At 38.5% G+C, this 19,786-nt stretch overlaps 1 protein-coding gene across 1 annotated transcript in view; it reads right to left on the reverse strand.

The window, feature by feature from the left end:
* The window catches only part of foxo6b (forkhead box O6 b), a 34,563-nt gene extending 15,115 nt beyond the window's left edge, over window positions 1–19,448 (reverse strand). The window contains exon 1 of the mRNA XM_077200082.1: window positions 18,229–19,448. Coding sequence (XP_077056197.1) covers window positions 18,229–18,687 — 459 coding nt within the window. The 5' untranslated portion in view covers window positions 18,688–19,448. The remainder of the gene's footprint in view (window positions 1–18,228) is intronic.
* Window positions 19,449–19,786: the final 338 nt, after the last annotated feature.

Below are 19,786 nucleotides of genomic sequence, written 5' to 3' on the forward strand. Positions count from 1 at the left end.
CTTCCTGTGAGTGATGTCACGGGCGGTGCTAGGCTGTTTGGGGGAAAAGAAAGAACTCACAGGCGATTAATGGGAATGGTGAAGAGAAGAGAAAGGTGTGGGTAACGTGACTAATAACAGTCCTAATATATGGAAATGATGCTAAAAACATTATTTCTGGTTACTACAGAATGTATTTTATGTTTTAATTTGCTTAGTAAAACATTGTCTGAGTTTGTGCCGTTCTCTTAGTGCACCCAAAAATTTGAATCTTTATTTCGGTGCCCACATGTTGTTCCATTAACAGCTGTTAGAAAACATCATAAAAGGGCCCCATACGGCTGACATGCAACATTAAGAATCTTCTGATATATATAATGATCAGGGTTTGAAATTAACTTTTTCACTCACTAGCCAATATGGCTACAAAATTTTAAAGTTACCGGCCATTCAGAACTTCTACAAGCCAAAAAAAAAAAATATATATATATATATATATTATATTATATATAATGCTACTTGAAAGCTGAAGTAGAGATTTTCGACATGATCACTATTTTCTACACAATGTTCTGATATTGAAAAGAGCTTTGTAACAATCCTTCCAAAAATTCTCTGTTGGTGGTCCATGGAAAAACGGATAGCATAAGTGTATGTAAATAACAGAATTTTACTTTTTGGCTGAACATTTAATGTTTTGTCTTTAAATCAACAAATTACCTAAATTAGACACTGTTAATGATGGAAGCCCAGCATTCATATCCTAAAAAACAGAGCATTTTCATCATTACACCTTAGGCGACAGAAGGCCTCTCTAACTGCTTGCTTCCCTGTGGAATGCCCACCCACCAGAGGGACCAGAGTGGGAGGGAGGGGCTGCGTCTGGAGCTTTAGCCTAACCTGAGAGAGGTAGACTGGGCACGGAAAATGAGCCAGGGCCCCTGGGGGCCTGTAGGTGGGAGCAGCCAGCTAGTGTGCTCCATCCCCTTGGATCGAGCTCTAATTGGAGCTGCTGGGCGAGCCGGGCCAAGTTCCCTGGGTACGGGGAGAGCCTGAGGGAGGGAGGGAGAGTAGGAGGAAGTGAAGGATGGACAGATAGAGCAAAAAGAGGGGATGGAGGTTTAAAAATAGAGCAGGCAGATTAAGGAGCATCTGAGAGCGGTGCAGGGGATCGGAAAATCCGCCCTGCATGCCAGAGCTGACCAGACCTTCTGGGCACAAAAGCCAGTTCTTCGCCATTGCGTAGCAGGGGCACGGCATAGCACAGCCGCCCCCTGGCATACGTTTGCCCGGTCATCGCGTGGCATGCAGCCCAGACTGAGGCAGCGCTAAGAGCAGCGTCAGCCTGAAATGATGACGGTCCCTAGCTAAGCTTTCACACAACAGGTGGAGAGTGCAGACACCTGTGGGAGATCGCACAGACTCAGAAGAACCGTCTTACACCTGGGTCTTATGCACAGATGCACACTTCTTGTCGTGATATAAGCTTTGCTGAGATAAAAACATAAAATAATTTTCAAACATTATTTAGATACTATATATAGTTATTTTATTAGTTAGTATTTGTGTCTTGTTTTCCATTAAAATGATCAAAACATCCTTAAAGCAAGATAAATTCACATGAGAAGCAAAAATTGCGTAAGATTTGAAGACTTACTTTGCTTACCCCGTTGGCAATGTTTTTTCTTTCTTGTTTTAAGCACAAATCTAACCAAATTTATTTTATACTTAAAATATAAAAAAGTTATAAAAATGAAAGTTTTAATATTACAATATGGATTATAGTACTTGTATTTTATTTTAAGATTTTTAAAATGTTTTACCTTATATTTTAAAATATAAGATAAAAATGCTAATTTTTACAGTGTGGGGCTTGATGCACAAGTAAAATAACTACATTTGAATAACACAAAAATTAAATAATTAGATTTTTGACTCGACTACGAAGGTAAATAACAGTGAGTGAATGTATGGTAGAAATAGAAATAGAAAAGTAGGCTACTGATTCACATTTTTTGAAGTCTTTTGTGCTGTCGCTTTCTCCACAAGCAAAAACACAGGCATGAACAACTATGACTGACTCTATCATCAAGCACAAAGTCATCCTCTGTTCCAGGCAGAGCATGCACAATTAATTAGTAAATCATTAATTAAGTCATGCATTGATTATTTCGGTTGCAGGGCGTGGAATGAGCTGATCGCTTTAATCAAACCCCAAACAGATTGGGAAGCACCTGGTCACATGATTGTTAATTAAAACCTGCTACATTAATGCGTTTAAGATGTATCCTTTAATACTAAATTTTGTGTCAAAGGACAAAAATACACAAAACAGATTTGGTGCTCAGTATTAACTCCCCAAAAACATCTTGGGGACATAGCACATAAATATCTGCTCGGTTACACATGCATGCACGCAGCCCCTTCCCCCCCCCCCCCCCCCCCCCCCCCCCACACACACACACACACACTTGTGCTCTGTTAGCCTGGCACATAGGGTCCGCTCATTACAACAATGCCAAGCTACCGGTTGCTAAGGAGACCTGTGGGAGAGGGAGTGATCCTGTTGCTATGGCAGCAAGCCTGCTTCCTGCCAACTGTCTTTCCCCATGAGACCTGACCATAGTAGGCAGAGAAAGAAAGAAAGGAAGACAGGGAATTGAATGTAGAAGAGTCGGAGTGCGTGTGAGGGTGTGTTGGGGGTGTAAAAGGGGTTATGGGTATGATGTTGAAAGAGAAAGACTTTATAAAGAGCACAGCAAGCAGGGTAGCAATGGAGGAGGGGTGGCAGACAAACCACAAAACCAGAGGAGAGAATGTGCTTGGAAAATTGATAGAGTTCGAAAGAGGGAAAATAAAAGAGGCGCTTGTAAAGAGACTGAGCGAGGACGCCTTCCGGAGCGCCATTTTCAGGCACTGTTTCCCATGAAACAACTCGGCGGCTTACCGCGTCCTATTGTGCTAGTCCACCAGCGACTGCACAAGATGGCCGCAAAACTACCTCTAATTGTTCAAAGCGAACACTCCAGCGTGCTGAACGCCACCTCCCAGCATGCACTGTGTCGTCAAGCGACCCGGCCTCGCTCGTTAAACTGCCGTAAAACTCCCCTGGCTTTTGGGAACTTTCTGAAGTGAATTTCCTCATTAAATGCTACGGCACATCACAACTCCCATTTATCAAATCACCTGATATAAGCGACGTGTCATAACAGGTGTGTCTGATAAAATACTTGAAAGAATACAAATTAAATATGCTGCACTGCGCAAAAGATTAATTAAACAATATATTCAGGAGAGACGCAAGAAACAACACCCCTGTAAAACTCAACAGTGCTGCTGTGGAGATAACATCCTGAAACGAGACAGTGACAGAAAACGTGGGAAGACGAAGAGAAAAGGAGATGATATATTGATCAAGCTTTGGAGAAGAGTGTCAAATGAGAAGAGAAAGCTGAATCTGAATTTTTTTGACTGCTGTTAGATCACAATTGGTTCCATACTTCCTTGCTTGTCTGCCTTTGTGGGTTTTTTTGGTTCGATTACGGCTCTCATGACAGTGCTGTTTAAATGAGACAGAGGAGCATTGGCACATATTCTCCCACAGATAGAGTAGGAATAAAGTTGGTTTCGGAAGGAGGGGGCTCTCGGAATTCTCTCAGAGACGGTCGAATCAGGCTGTTAAAGACATCTCTCTGACTGTCATCCCTCTGTCCGGGTCTGTTTCTCATTCACAAGGAATGTGGCGTCTGTCAAGAACGCGAGTCTGGCCTTCCACATGGACACACACACACATATTAGTTCAGTTGTTTATGCATACATTTCGAGACACGGCCATTATTGACTCGTTCATGCATGCATGTATTTCCAGAGCACAATGTGTCTGCCATGTCTGATCCCCTCTGTTCCCCCAACCTCTTTATAGGGGTCATAGGATTCACTTGGGATTCTCCCATATTAGCTGTCTCTCTAATTCTACATGAAGAGCACTCTGCTGTATGTCTGCTTATTACTTCTTCCCATTAGCTTTCCATCATTCCACCTTCATTAATTCTACCGAATGCAAAAATGATGATTGTTTTCAAATACATTACCCTGTCTGCCATTGGTTGGAATGCAGATTACCCAGTCCACAATTGGTTGAGCCGGTGTTGCTGTGTTGAGGCGGCATTCCCAAAAACATCAAGCGACCGCTCTACCAATGGTTTCTATGACCAAACTTTGGCTTGCAATGCTTTGGCTTGGAAATGCAGCCCTGGTCAGGATTCTCAAACAAACAGAGCAATGTTTTGAATGCTCCACTGAGCTTTTTTTAAGGGAAGTCATCCAACTGTATGGATTGCTTGCCTAAATTTGTCAATGCTTATATACAACATCCAAAAACACTCTTGAGGTCACAGATATCTTTAATTTACAAGTTCAATTCTCATATACTAATAGACACAAATGAGAATTTCTGAAATTAACTAAATATATAGAGCTACACAATGAATTTGAATAGAAGCTCAGATCATTTGATGAGTTCATATTGAAACTTTTGATTGCAGACTTTGGTATCTTGGAAAATATGAGAAAATGTTGAGACATTTTAGAGATCTCTTCTGAAAGTCAACAGGAAACACCTCTGAGATTACTTTTGAGATATATAAAGAGATCTCATTTGTGATCTAATTTCTTTCCTATGGGTTTCTTCTCTTTCTTTGGTCTGAATCTATGGGAAAGCGTAAGGTAGGTCCACATTTCTTCGAACAAAGACAGCCCAATTAAGTCATTTTGAGTTAGGGTCTGTGCGCTGAAGAGAGGGGAGGAGATATGGAGCGGTGAAGAAAGAGGCAGTCCATAAAAGCAGTCTAACGAAGGGGAAAAAGGAGGGAAAATAGAGAAAGAGGGGTAAAAGAGGAGAGCTTGAACGACTTTGTAGCCGAAGCGAAGCAACTTCTCTTTTTTTTTAGCTCCTCAATGGGAAGACATATGAAATATTAATAACAGCTCTAGCCATCGACTTCAGAGGCCCACGCTAAAACTTAGTGTCTAATGAGACTCAGCTCATGAATTGCTAATGAGGATGCTTGGAATGTGTGTTTTAAGTGTTTGTGTGCGTGAGCGTGTTTGTTGCGACTGGGGTTCATTTGGTTGTGTGTGTGCTCAGGGGTGTGTATGGGGGGGGGGGGGGGGGGGGTATGAGGAATGTGAAGTCTTTGGGAGACTTAACGGAGAACTTCATTAAAAAGCTGAAGTCTGCACACACACACATACTGAGAATATTCAACACCCTCACATGCATACACACTCACATATCACTTAATATACGTCTCCTAAAGACCTATAGGTGAAATATTTCTTGTCACCAAACAGTGTATGAAACATATACTCTCAGAATTGCATATATACAGTATAATGATGAAATTTTAAATATTTAATCCAATATCTATGACATTACACATGTAATTTCTATACACTCAAGAAATCATCCAAAAGTATCTTTATTTTTTTATGTAATGGGAGTTGAGATTGACTGGGATGTTTCTTTTGAATATGTTACAATGAAAGAGAGAAAAACACAATTGCTCCAAAGCTTCATCAAATTCATATTCAACACACTATTGCATTATCATTATTCAATAAAATATTGTAGCCTTGTGGATCATTAAAAATTTGGGTTACACTGTATTTAAGGTGTATTTGTTTGAGTAATTATACATTTAAGTACTGAGTAATGTTAATTAACTACATGTACTTACTATAGGGTTAATGATAGGATTAGGGTTTGGTTTAGGGTTACTTGCATGTAACTATGCATAGCCTAATTTATAGTTATTATTATAGTAACTACATACAATATGTGTAACGAGGACATTGTAAAATAAGGTGTTACCAAAATTTGAATATGCAAAAATGCAAATGAGATTTGTACTCATTCAATTCATTGCTAGAACATAAACGTATCTTGTATTTTACAGAAGAAACCAATCATATGCGTTTGAAATTATGAGAATGGTGAGTACACGACGGTTCTTTTCTAAATCTAAAGGTGTTCTAGAACCTTAATAATGACAAATCGCTGATCTTCTCAGTCATTCTAGTGAGGTGATACCAAGCGGTGTGGACCATATGAAATAATACACAAAATATGACCTCGCTTTTGACCTCCTCCACTTATTTCAGTGAGAACACTCAGGAACAACACTTTGTATGAGCATATGTAGATTATCAGTGTGTTATACTGCTTCACGCTGCTTTATGTACTCTATTTGTGGATTTTGTGTGTGTGTGTTTTCTGGCACAATTATTCAAGTGTGTTAGCAGCATTAGCATGCACTGAGAGTCTGAACTCTACATGTGCTGAGGTCTGCTCTTGCACATGTGATGGAGAGATTTCGTGTCAGTGTGGGTTTATTCATATATTCTGGATAAATGTTGACTGTGTTATTCCTCTCTTCTATATGTCTTTGTGTGAGTGTGTGTGTCTTTCCGCCTGAGTGGCGCTGTCGGTGGGCATCGCTCAGATTCGGCTGTGCAGGCCGAGCAGATCATTAACAGAGACGGGAGAAGAAAGACTGGCTGTGTTCAGAATGGAACACTAGCATACTGCTTACTACATAATATACACTTAATATTTAAAATATTTATATTCTACGAAACAGTACACACTATACAGCCATAACCATTTTAGAAAGATAGCATTAGCTTTGTGTAAAAATTATTAACTTTTGTTGTATGATCAAAAAGTAAGTCAGGTTAAATCACAGCTGTTGTATTACTTCTGGTTCACTGAACACACATTGGTCACACATACAGTAATCTGAACATTGTACTGCATATTTATATACTGCACATTTCAGTAAATGAAGTAGGTCGTCCGGGTATATACTGTAGTAGAAGTGGAAATAGCCATTGGCTTTGGGCTTCTCATTATCAGTCTTGAGAGGAGAAGAACGCAGGCTGGCCAACTCACTGTTCACAGTCACGCAATTACAGCTACAAACACACAGACGTCTCTCCACATATCCATCCAATTCTCAAACTCATTTCATTTTATGTCTTTGAGTGTCTCTCGATCACAGTTTTTAAGGGTTTAATATTTCTCTGTGTCTTTTCCTCTGTATAGCTCTCACTGGCTACATTCCGAATAGCATACTAACATCTTAGCATTGCTGAAATATTTATACTGTGCACAGTATGTGAATTTTCTATATTTATTTCTATATAACATATTGATACTTTTATTTAGCAGGGACACGTTAAATTGATTAAAAGCAACAGTAAAGAATTATACATTGCTACAAAAAATATATTTCAATACATGCTTTTATTAAAAAAAAATATTTAATTATTAGCATTTGCAAGCAGCACAACTGTTTTTAACACTGATAATAATAAGAAATGTTTCTAAAGCACCAAATCAGCAGATTAGAATGATTTCTGAAGGATCATGTGACACGGAAGACTGGAGTAATGATGCTGAAAATTCAGCTTTACCATCACTGGAATAAATTACATATTAAAATATATTCGAATAGAAGACTGTTATTTTAAATTGTAATAATGTTTCACAACTGTTTTTACTGTATTTTTGATCAAAAAATGCATCCTTGGTGAGCATATGAGCCCTCTCATATTTTTTAATAAAATTCTATTTTTATAAGAACAAAACCACTAACATTTATAAAAAATAAAAAAGAGGGTTTTTTTTTTACACTGATCAAAACAAACAAAACATTTGTTTTTGCATGGGTTGGGAGTACAATATTATTTATATTGCCGTTTAGCTGAGTGTGAATCTATAGCTAAAGATACTGTTGTTCATGTTTCATGGCAATATTTGAAAAAAAAGTCATATTGTGTGGTTCTGAAATGAAATAGTTTGATATTCACAGTTGAAATGGCGTCACTCAATAAAAGAGGCTCCTAAATCTGTCTGGTTTTGACATAGATTTAAATCATTTCAAACAGTAAAAAGGACTGTTTCAAGTACATGTCTGTCTCATTTCAATTCTACCACCCCTCTTCCAACAGCCTTTTCCCTCGTTTTAATTCCCTCATGGTTTTCTCTTCCATACTTATTTCCTTGGCACTAGTTAATACGCAGATTAATGTCACTATTAACACACTGATGGAGTCCGATGGCAAGCCATCAAAAACAATAAAGATGCCTAATGGAATCCAGGATTTGATGCAGTCAAAATATGGGGTGAAGATATAAATCAATAGGGATGATAACTCAACCAATTAAAAAAATGTGTGAACGCATATGTTAGAGTGCTAGAAAGAAACATAAAGAAAGATTTCATTCAAACTTATTGCACACTTATAGCATAGAGAATGAGAAAATTACAACCGCAAATGAACACTCTATTCCGAAGTTTAAAAAAATCCTTAAAGGTTTCATTCATTTACCTTTTTTTCTGTCATTTTTACTCACGCTCTGTCATTTACTCAAGCTCCTTTCATTTGAACACTGTAGGCCTATGACTTTATTTATTCAGTGAAACATAAAAGAAGATATTTTTAGAAATGTCTGTTAATGTTGTTTTTCATATAATAGAAGTCTGTGGTCACTGAATCTGTTTCATTCTTCAAAATATCTGTTTTCAGCAGAAGAAAGAAGGACATTCAGGGTTTGAATGACTGTATAAAATGATGGCAGAATTAAAATTTTTGGGTAAACTATCCCTTAAAGGAAATGCTCAAGCTTCCTTCTATCATAATTTGAAACTAATCCTAAAGCATCCTCTCTGGGTGAACTGTTCAATTGTTTCAGTCATTTACAATTGTTACTTATCAGAAGGATATAATCCCAGTAAAATATTGTGTAAAAGCCAAGGTGAACTGTGTGACTATTTTGTATAACGATCTGTATGGTTTACAAAAGACTTTCGTCACGATTTACCACATTTAGTCATCATCTTGTAAAAAAACATCTTCATTTTTGAAGATGTCTGACAGTCAACAAAGACAAGAGAAAGAACAGTGGATTTTACCAATGTGAGATACAGTATTCCACACACTGTGCTCTGTTATATATTACACAGTTTGGGGAAAAAATGTGTTGGTCATCTAGGTATTCTACGCACAGAGAAATTTGTCTTAAGGAAATAATAATACAAATTCAGACAGAAATTTCTCAGAAAGAAATAGAAATTAAAAAGATCATTAAAAGCATTTAAAAGACAGAGAAACCAAAAAATCAAGAGAGAGAGACACTGATAGAGAATGCGACTGTCGAGCAGAGAGCGAGACGTGCAACAAGGGTTCATTCCAGGGTATGTGCCGTGTCTGAGAGTTAGCAGTGACATGGGCAGCATATTAAACGCTTGGGCCTGCATCCTGACCCATTTTCATCAAACTGACAAACAAAATCCACACACTGTCTGCTTCATAAAAATATTCCTCCGCACACAGACGCACACGCTTATCTACCATTTAGTTATGCACATAAAATATACGAGCCAGAAAGTGAATATTGTGGAGAGAGAAACAGTTCGCATTTTCTTTCCATGACAAGAAATACCTTCGAGAAACATAAAGAGAAAAGACGCCTTGATCTCAAACCATATTGCTCTGGAGAAACTTTCCAATTCTGAATGAGACCAGCGAAATTCTGTAGAATGAAGTCTGGCTGAACATCGATAAATAGGCTACATAACTAAGATTATTCAATAAACGCTGCTCTTTTTTTTACTTTGTCTCCTGCTTCCTGCTTCCTGCTCTTCCCCTCTCTATGTTAACTGTTTTTGGATACCAGACAAAACGGATATCTTCTGACAGGATCTGGTAAAGAGAGTGGATCCAACTTCTTGGTTTGTCTGGCAGGATCTAACATTTGATTAAGCAAACTATTGCATTGTTGTTCATTTGAACAAACCCCTGATGCTGACCTTTAGGGTTACCATAACTTTCCTCACACTGTTTGTGTTACAGACATGAATGATACTTCATGTAATTTAGCTCAGAAAAAGATTGTTATAAGGAATTATGTTTTCACCTGGCAAGCGATAACACAGATGAAGAAAATTTCTATAGACCTTAGGCCTGTTCACACCAATTTTCGCAATATATTTGTCTGTTCAAGATCAATGTGTAAAAAAAATGCAGACAAAGTAAATGAATATGCAAATTCACCCTCATTTTTAGAAAAGCAGAAATATGCCTCAAAAATAACCCTTTCTGACACCCACTTGTCACAGAGACAGGTACAAAGGTTCCAAATTCTTATGCTGCTATTCACTGCCGCTTAGCAAAATACTTTGTTTGTTTCTGCCACCAAGTTGTAGTGTTATGTAACAGAAGAGGCTCTGGATATGTGACCCAAAGTGCAAATATTTTTGGTTGGCCAATTTTATTTGGAGTGGGGTGTAAATATATTAGAACACCTCTCCGTAAAAAATATATTATATTGCATTGACGTCATGTAAATGTCAGAGTCAGTCTGAACAGACACGTTAACAGACGTTATTTCAATTAAATTGTTTATCGTGCAAAATTTTCGGACAGAACATTCTTCTTGGAGTGAACATGGCTTTACATTGAGGACCCAAACAGTTTTTAGAAATATTATACTTAGAAAAGGCCAGTAAGTCTACACAAAAAACTCTGATAGATATTTGTAACTATTCGAAACTATTTTATTTGGCCGAATTGGTCAAGTCACCTTTATTTATATGGCGCTTTTTACAATACAGATTGTTTCAAAGCAGCTTTAAAGAGATAACAGGAAAATAATGCTACAAAGTTTGTTTCGGCTGTACACCAGCTCTAGAAGAAAATAGTGTCACAGTCCAGCTTAAGAAAGTTCAGTGATGGTTCATTTTTGTTGTAAAAAAGTTATGGCCAAATTAGTGGCTAATTCATAGAAATGAATTCTCATTTATGCATTTTCGTACAATCTGCTTTACGTTTTCGAGCAATTCACATCGTACAAATTCATGCAAAATTGCCACCTTGTAAAATAGTTCAGTTTTTCTGTGAGGTCAGGTTGGTCTACACACATTTCTGCTAATTTTTATTTGATCAGATATCCCATGGCCTCATTTTCCGTCAATAATGTATACCTCATCTAAAGTTCATAATCGTGGTATAATTGGTTCAAATTTATCCGTCTCTAAATGACACGCAGAGACAAAAGCTGTGGTGTGGACCATATTTGATGTTGATAGTCAAAGTTTGCTCAATGAGACCATGGTCACTCATTCACTTAAAAGTGCCCGACTGGATCTCGAGTGCACCAGTGAGCAGCACTGGCAGGCTTTCCTCTGCGCATACATTAATCATGGCTGTTCTCCACTCGCCCATTACAGCTCATCAATCTCAGTTTGCAGTTGGGGGGGGGGGGGGGGGGTCTTATGAAGATCTGATTAAATATGTAAGCACCTGCTAATAGCAGCACATGCCAGGCTTCAGAGTCAATTGTCTTGAGTGTGTACAGGCTCTATGAAGTTATCTAATAGACTGGAGTCAGGGTCAGAGGTCATGAAGGCGCCTGTCTCACTTGATTCTGATGCTAAACCACTATAGGCAGCAACACCAGGCAAAAAATCATGCAAGGGAATCTGATTTCAAAATAAGGTCTACAGCAACATAACTGTAGCATTTTTCTGAAAGCATAGGACTACAACAGAAAAGGCGTCAGCAGCCACGTGACACTCTAGGATGTGTGTGAGCGTGTGGAGGCTGGGAATGTGTGTGTGTGTGTGTGTGTGTGTGTGTGTGTGTGTGTGTGTGTGTGTGTGTGTGTGTGTGTGTGTGTGTGTGTGTGTGTGTGTGTGTGTGTGTGTGTGTGTGTGTGTGTGTGTGTGTGTGTGTGTGTGTGTGTGTGTGTGAGCAGAGCTTCATGGCTTTAATTAAGGTGGAATCAGAGCAGGATCTGTGCTGCCGTGATAACGAGCCTCATCTGAATTATTAACGAGAGCTGCACCCCCCTGGACGTGAAATCCCGTCAGACTGTCTCTCACACACGCAAATAAACAATTCCAGAACATGCATTTAATAATGCACAAATAATCTCTCAGTACAAGACATCACATATATAATATTTATGGACCATCAAACAGTTAGATTATTACCTTCATATGCAATTATGACAGATGTAATAATACTATTTTTTTTTTTGGTTGCACCTTATTTTAAGGTGTCATTGTTACAGATTTTTAAGTACTGAACCATAGGGTTAGGTAGGATTAGGGTTGGGTTGAGGGTTGGTTGCATGTAGTTATGCATAATTTACTGTTATTACTATGGTAAGTACATGTAACAAGGACACTAAAAAAAAGTGTCACTGTATATATATTAATAGTTATGTCCTGTGGTTAGGTAAGTTAATTGCCAATATTGTTACAGTCCAATACAGCACTTTAAAGGCCAAGAGTGCAAGTTGTTTTTCTGTGTGGATGTATTGCAACAAAAACGTAACTATTTTAAGTTTTGATAAATTGGTGGTGAATTCGTATCAATTCGTACAATTTTATTCACAAAAACAAATATGATTTTGAGAAAAAAAATAAGCATGAAGGTCCACCTCTAAATCTAACCGTCAGTGGACCGTAAGCAGATTGTACGAATCGTAAAATGTACTAATGAGATTGTATGAATTCATACAAATTCACCCCCAGGAGGTTTTGGGTGACAGGAGATTTTGACATGACATATTAAATGTCTTGTCCTTATTGCAAGTCAATGAGAGGTGGTATAAAAGTCGCAACAGTGAAAACAACAACAACAAAACAAACAAAAATGAAGGGCGGGGACTTCCATCAGTTATTGACTGGATTTCCAAGATGTGGGCATGGCTATCAAAAGGGGAGGCAGAAAAACGTGAGCTTGGTATAGGCAGACTAATGATTAGAGAAGTCCTGTATACATCAGAGAGAAGTCGGCAGATTAATTTTGTTTAAACATTATGAGGTCAATAAAATTTTTTTACAAAAATAAATAAATAAACGAAACAAAACAAAACGTATAGTTAATAAATCATTCACAATAAAATCCATAACATGCATTTACAACATAGATACAGTGAATTTTTACTTTATGTTATCAATTTTTCACTTATTATGTTAACGCATACCTCTGGTCTTTATAACCCGGGAACGTCATTCACTACCCTCCTTCTCATTAATTTATTAAAGTTAGTCATAAACCTTCTTAGTATTCCTTAATCAATTCATTATAAATAATATAACAAGAAAAAAAATAATGAAATCATACAAGAAAGCCTATTTTTGTAAAGTGTATAGGGTCGCTAACGACCTGAGGTGTGTAACAGTGTAAGTATATTTTTTTCTGCACAACAATAATTGAATCTTTGATAACTGAATAAGTGCAATTTACCATTATTCTACAAGTTGGCAATGTCTGATACACAATGATGAAGTGACGTTTTACTCATAGTTGCCGCAGGCGGAAAACAAAAGAATAGGAAGTATCATCAGCAAAACTTGAAATGGATCAGAGATTTACTGAAGAGCAAGTACTGGACGCAATCAAATATTAGTGTAAATGTATCTTGATGGTGGGTCTGGTGAAGAAGCTGTCAGCAATCAAAATATTGATTTTGAAGATGTTGAAAATGATCTATTTGAGAATATGTTTGAGATTGCGAATATCAGCCAGATGCTGAATGTACTGGGAAATGGTTCTGATGAGGACAGTGATGATGGTATAAAACATCTGTTCAAACTGATCCTTCCAAGCTCCAAAAGGTAACGAAATATGCTTTATTTTATTCTTCTGTAATTGTTACTCTAATATCAGGATAATTTTATATTATCACAACAGGTAGAGATTAATCCATGTTAGATTGCTAAAGACCTGAATATGTAATAATTATTGTCAAAACATTAATGCATTTAAAAGTTAAAGAAACTTGTCCTATAGAGCATTCTTGTCCTATAGAGCATGTTACTGGACAAAGATTTGCATACACCATAGATGGTTTGGTCCATTTTCCTTGAAGAGAAAGAAGTGCTAAAAGTTAATTTAGCCATTTTTAAGAGTACACTAGCAAAGACATGACATCAAACCAACAGAGCAACCAAAAGTTTTTATTTTCTTGGCTCACCCAACCAAAACTTATTAGAACATCCTTAGTCACATTTCAAATTGAATTTCCACCACAATGCATGTGCCAACGCATGATATTGCCAGGTGCAGTCATGTCCTTACAGATTACAGGATATTTTCACTGACTAAAATGATTTTTTGATTATTTTGACTATTGGCCTAGAGTCTGATCTACTTTAAGCTTATACTGGCAACTGACAAACATGTACAACAACCAGCCATAGTCATAGTTTTAATGTGCAGAAGTGTGTGAATTTGATGGAAATCATACAACCACAACAATAGACTAAAGCAGAACTCAGTGGCAAACCTGTTCAAATAATGGTGCAAAATTATATGAAAACTTAATTATTTACGATACTGTCTTTTGTGAAGTATTACGAAAATGTGAAGTATTTATTTTTTTATATACCATGGCTATCAATACTTTTATATTGCGACACCATTGTGTGTGTGTGTGTGTGTGTGTGTGTGTGTGTGTGTGTGTGTGTGTGTGTGTGTGTGTGTGTGTGTGTGTGTGTGTGTGTGTGTGTGTGTGTGTGTGTGTGTGATATGCATCAAGTGTGCCTTCTGAGGATAAGACTAGTCGTGATTTTATTTTCACATACCTCGACCTGACAACACTGATCTTGTCTCCAATAATAGCCTCTATTAAAAGCTATTATAATTTGTTTCTATATGTCATATTTCAACTCTACTGTATGCATTTTTGTCTTTATTAGTCAAGTAGTTCTAAAGAATATCCATCTTTCACACAGTAAATGTGGAGTTTTTACTATTCCACACTCCTCAAATCATCCTCTGGATGCTAGTCTGGCAAACTGTGTTACAGTCACTTCTTCTACACAGTTTTTGTGGGAGTAACAATGACAGTGTTTCTCCAGAGCTGAGGGCATCCAACTAAACCGCAGCTCTGGCCAAATAGCCTGGCACTGAGATATGCCCTGCTTCAATGCCAGGCTGGCCAGAGCTGCCACAGCTGGGGTGCTCGCGGAGCCCACTCAACTATTACAAAATTACTGTCACTGTTGCTCATGTCTCTCCGTCTCTTTCTCGTTCTTTCTTTTATGTGTGTGCTCATTTCCTCTTTTACAGTTGCCATGCCTATTCCTCTCACTTTAATGTTCAATACAAGATATAGAGCTATAATAAAAAGTTAAGATACAAGCAAAGATTTTTTTTTTTTTTACTTTTAACTTATATAACTTCTGTTCCCTTTTTCCTGTTCCTTCACACACGCACACACATATAGATGGGTGGATGGATAGATGATAGATGTGACTTGACTTGACTTAACTTGACAAAAACTGAGACTTCCTTAATATCTTTGATTCTCCAAGAAAGGATTGAGATTGATCAAATTGAGACTTTTACTGACTTTTACTCTTCTGCTTGTCCTGCTTTTCAATAAAGGCTCAAATAATGTCTCAAATGGATCTATCAAGTTTCTCATCAATATCTCCCCATACTGAATGATCTGGTTCACTATCCTCACTTCAACTCTTATTGTATGTCAACAATTGTGCGTTTTTGTCTAGTTTTATTGTTCCTTAGGAATTTTATAGAAAAACTCTGTCAAAGTGATACTTAAATGAAATATGACTGATATCTCCGTTAAGTCTCCTGACCTTTGAAAAAGACACTACTGAGCTATACAATTTTACTCTGGGTATTGATAGAGATACAGACAACATCTTCAAAATATTAACCGTGTCTGGAAAAACCTATAAACTGCTGTAGATACACATGCATTAACGGCGAGCTCCCATCACATTAAATCTCAGATAAACGCAATAAATACTTGGAAGGATTGATAAAATCTGATTAGCGATTTTCTGCATCTCAACAGTCAGTAACAGGATGTGACACACTTTTACCGTACTATTACACGAGATGCTTCGCATCTCCGCGCTCATCTGAAAACCTCATGTTGTACCACAGACACATAGACACACTTTAAAAGAATGTGAACATAAAAGCAAACCACTCCAACAAGGCATCCCTCCATGAACCACAAGCAATGGTCATTGGAATTAGCCATGCGTGTTCTTCTCTGCCCTCTTGTCCGCCGTACAACAGCCATAATCCAACCCATCACAGGAAACCCAGAACAAATAATAGCAGCTAATTGATGCCAAAAACGGCGAGGATCAATGTCCGAGCCAGAGATGTGAAACTGGCTGCCACAGTGTAGACGCAGGATTACACAATAGCTATTAATGCTTTCAATGGCACTGACTGTATGTGACCTTTCTTTGCTCCAAACCACCTTCAGTTCCATCATTAACTGGCCACTGGTGGATAATCTATCTATCTATCTATCTATATATCTATCTATCTATCTATCTATTTATCTATCTATCATCATCATCTATACATATATATATATATATATATATATATATATGTATGAGAGTGCTTTACATTCTGAATATCTGTTTTCATATTTTATACCTATTTGTGTTTATTGTTTGTGTGAGCGTACGGTCCGCATGTTTCAGAATTAAATGCGCATTAAAATCCGACGCCAACTGTTATGGGGCCAACATGTGTGAGCATGGTCTGTTTTCCACAACCTTATTTTGATTGAATCAAGTTGTTTTTCTCCATTTTGATCTCCTGCCGGCCAATCAAATCTCTCGCCTTATGGGAACATATGAGCGTCATACAGCTGTGCATCCCAGGGCAGCACAAACAAGACGTAAAGGAATTAAACCAGATTTAATTTCAGTTTAAAAACTACAGGCTTAAGATTAGTTTAGCCCATCTCTTTGTCCCCTGTATCCAATGAGAAAACAAGGATCTAGTGAGGTAAATATCCCATTTAGAGATATTAAAGACTGTTATTTTGATGATGTAATAAAAGGCCTGTGTGTATCAACTATTGCACACACTTTGAAAAACAAAAACATTCTAAGACGAGATGAACTCAAACAAAATCACACCATCCTCTTAAACCATTAATAATGATTTTTTGTCAATATTTTTATGTATTATTTTAAATATTTAATATATATATATATATATATATATATATATATATATATATATATATATATATATATTCTAAAAATAATCCTAAAATATTCCTGTTCTCTGAACAAAAAGTAGGCTATGATGTTCTTCTGGCTTTGTATTCTGTGATCTATAAGGTTTTGTTCTCAAAGGCCAACATCTACAATAAATAGTCAATGATTGCTTGAAAGAAGCAATAATTGTCATAGTTGTCTTTCTTTGGATATTTTGTGACATGATCTCGGTGATCTAAAATCTTTGCCAGAAAGCTTCAAACCACAGGGATAAACATAATTCAAATTCAGCTGTGTCTGACTATCATTTTCAAAGTTAAATGTTGGTGCTGAGGGAAACAGAGAGACAAACAGAGAGACCGAGGTCCCTTGGGTTCTGCATGAAGCATGTATATAGTGAGAGCATGCATAGTTCAAAATATCAAATCTGATCTAATTAAAACCTTTGACACAACCATATGACACAAAAAATGAACAGCTGAAACATTCAGCATGGTTTATTATTTTGCCAACCAATGTGGTGCAATTATGCGGTTGCATTTGCTTCACTAAATAACCCTTTTCGATTATGTAATGTTTTAATTACAATTTTACACCGCCTATTTTATTTCCCATAGTCTTTTGGATGGATGTCAGGGCTGAAGAGGAGACAGCAGAGGGGGAGGGAGGGGGTGAAGAGGAGGAGGAGGGTGCGTGCTGGAGATCTCAGAGCAGACAGACAGGCGTGCTTGCGTGCATGCGTGGCCGACGCGCGGGGAAGCTGACCGGACCCGTGCGTGTCCCCCAGGTGACCTGCCTTACGAGTGCGGCCCGCGCACTCTAGCTCATCCCGACGACGGATTCATAACCAAACTTAATGCGTCATAAACGCCATTGTTTCGTCATAAACAGCCAAAATGTTAGATTTAAATATTGTAAGAGCAATGAACTCATTGAACTCTACTCCGTCTGCTCACCTCCCCATTCTACTCGATGCTCTGAAAATGTTTAAAATGCATGATTTTTACAAAAGAAGCAGAGATTTCCCCTTTACCAAGACGTGTCAAGCGCATACCTATATGTGACATAAGCACAGTTGCCTTTTGTATAATGCGAGATAACTACATAACGAGCGCTGAACATGCAATTTTTACATATGATTTATATGATCAGGTGGGAACTGTACCTTCCAGCCGGCTGAGCTATTGCTGTCTCCTTTATCCTTGAAATAGGGCACAAATCTAACCATCCAGTCATAGATTTGCGATAAGGTGAGCCTTTTCTCGGGGGTGCTCTCAATGGCACGCGTGATCAGATCCGCGTATGACTGGTTGCCCCACGCGTTCCGACGCGACGACTTGGATTTCCGCAGCTGGCCGGCCACATCCAGCGCGGCGCCGGACATGCACGCAGGGGCGGCCGCGATAGGGGCAGGGGCGCCGGCTGGATGCTTGAACTCCGTCGGCGCCCCTCCGCTCCGGCACGCCGGCACGTTGCGCGGCTCCACTTTCACAGGCAGCGCTCGGCTCTCCTCCTCCGGACACGGCAGCGGCCAGGTGCACGACCTCGGGCGGCAGTGCGGCTCATAGTCGGCGTCTAGTTCAACCTGATGCGCGTCTATCCCGCTGCTCTCCATCATTAACATGCTTCTTTTGCGCCTCAAAAGGCAAGGTCAAGGGGAAAACAACAATGCACTCTTAAATCCAAAGATGGACCGTGTGTTATCTCTCTGTCTGTAGTCTTTTTACACCAAATACAATACGTGAATAAAAGCAAAAGCACCGGGAGCCGTGAATAGACTGCTCATTCTTGTGTCTCTAGTCTGCTGTAATGTACTAAACACGCAAAAGCATCCAATGCATCACGATATGCAACAGTCTGTCTTCCATATTACTGAACAATTCAGTCACACGCAAGCGGGTGTCCATATGACTGAGGTGCTGAAATCACACACCCATCACTGAAGCGTCTCGTGCATGCAAAGTCTCTTTAATCGCGCGCTCGCACCAACTGTTGATTGCTTTGACAGACGGTCTGACAAACACGCTGGGCAAAGCTTGTAAATCTATCTCATCAAGAAGGGCGAAATCAATTGACTTCCTCTGGAGTCTGGCCACAGTTTCCGTTTGTCTGGAGCTCTCCCGTCCCCTTTTTTTTCTCTCTCTGCAGATTTGTAAGCGGTCTCTCACGCGAGCGCAGTCACTTACTGATAGTAGACACGGCGAGAGCGCCCTAAAAATAGGGTCGCGTGAATGGAGCGGCACAATTCAGCTGCGTCGTTGCCCGATAATAAATTTCTCCACACGTTTTCTTTTTTCTTTCCTTTTCGTTAGAAACAACATTCAGACGAACATTCCTTCCACATCGGTTCACGCCTGTTTTCGGATGACTAGACGGGGCTGTAGCGGCGGATAAATGCTGCTATCAGATAATTGGACGGCGCTTGAATCAAGTCACTCCCTCCAGAACAGGTTTATCAGGGGAACGCGCATCTTCAACCATAGCCTACAACATTCATGCCTCTTTAGAATGATTTACATTTGCAGAATTCCCTTGCACGTCCATCTCTTATGGCAAGTGAAGTCAAAACATTTAGCCTATTCTTTAAAACGAACTACTTTGATATTTCAAATTAGGCTAAGTAATAAATATACACTACGTGCATGTTTAATTAAATAGCCTAATTACATAAAAAATATTATAAGATTAACAAAAATATTGCTAGACCCAAATACACATTACTG

This window comes from Siphateles boraxobius, unplaced genomic scaffold, assembly GCF_051911475.1.
Source record: "Siphateles boraxobius isolate OS27281-9 unplaced genomic scaffold, OSU_SipBor_1 43, whole genome shotgun sequence".
Lineage (NCBI taxonomy): Eukaryota > Metazoa > Chordata > Actinopteri > Cypriniformes > Leuciscidae > Siphateles > Siphateles boraxobius.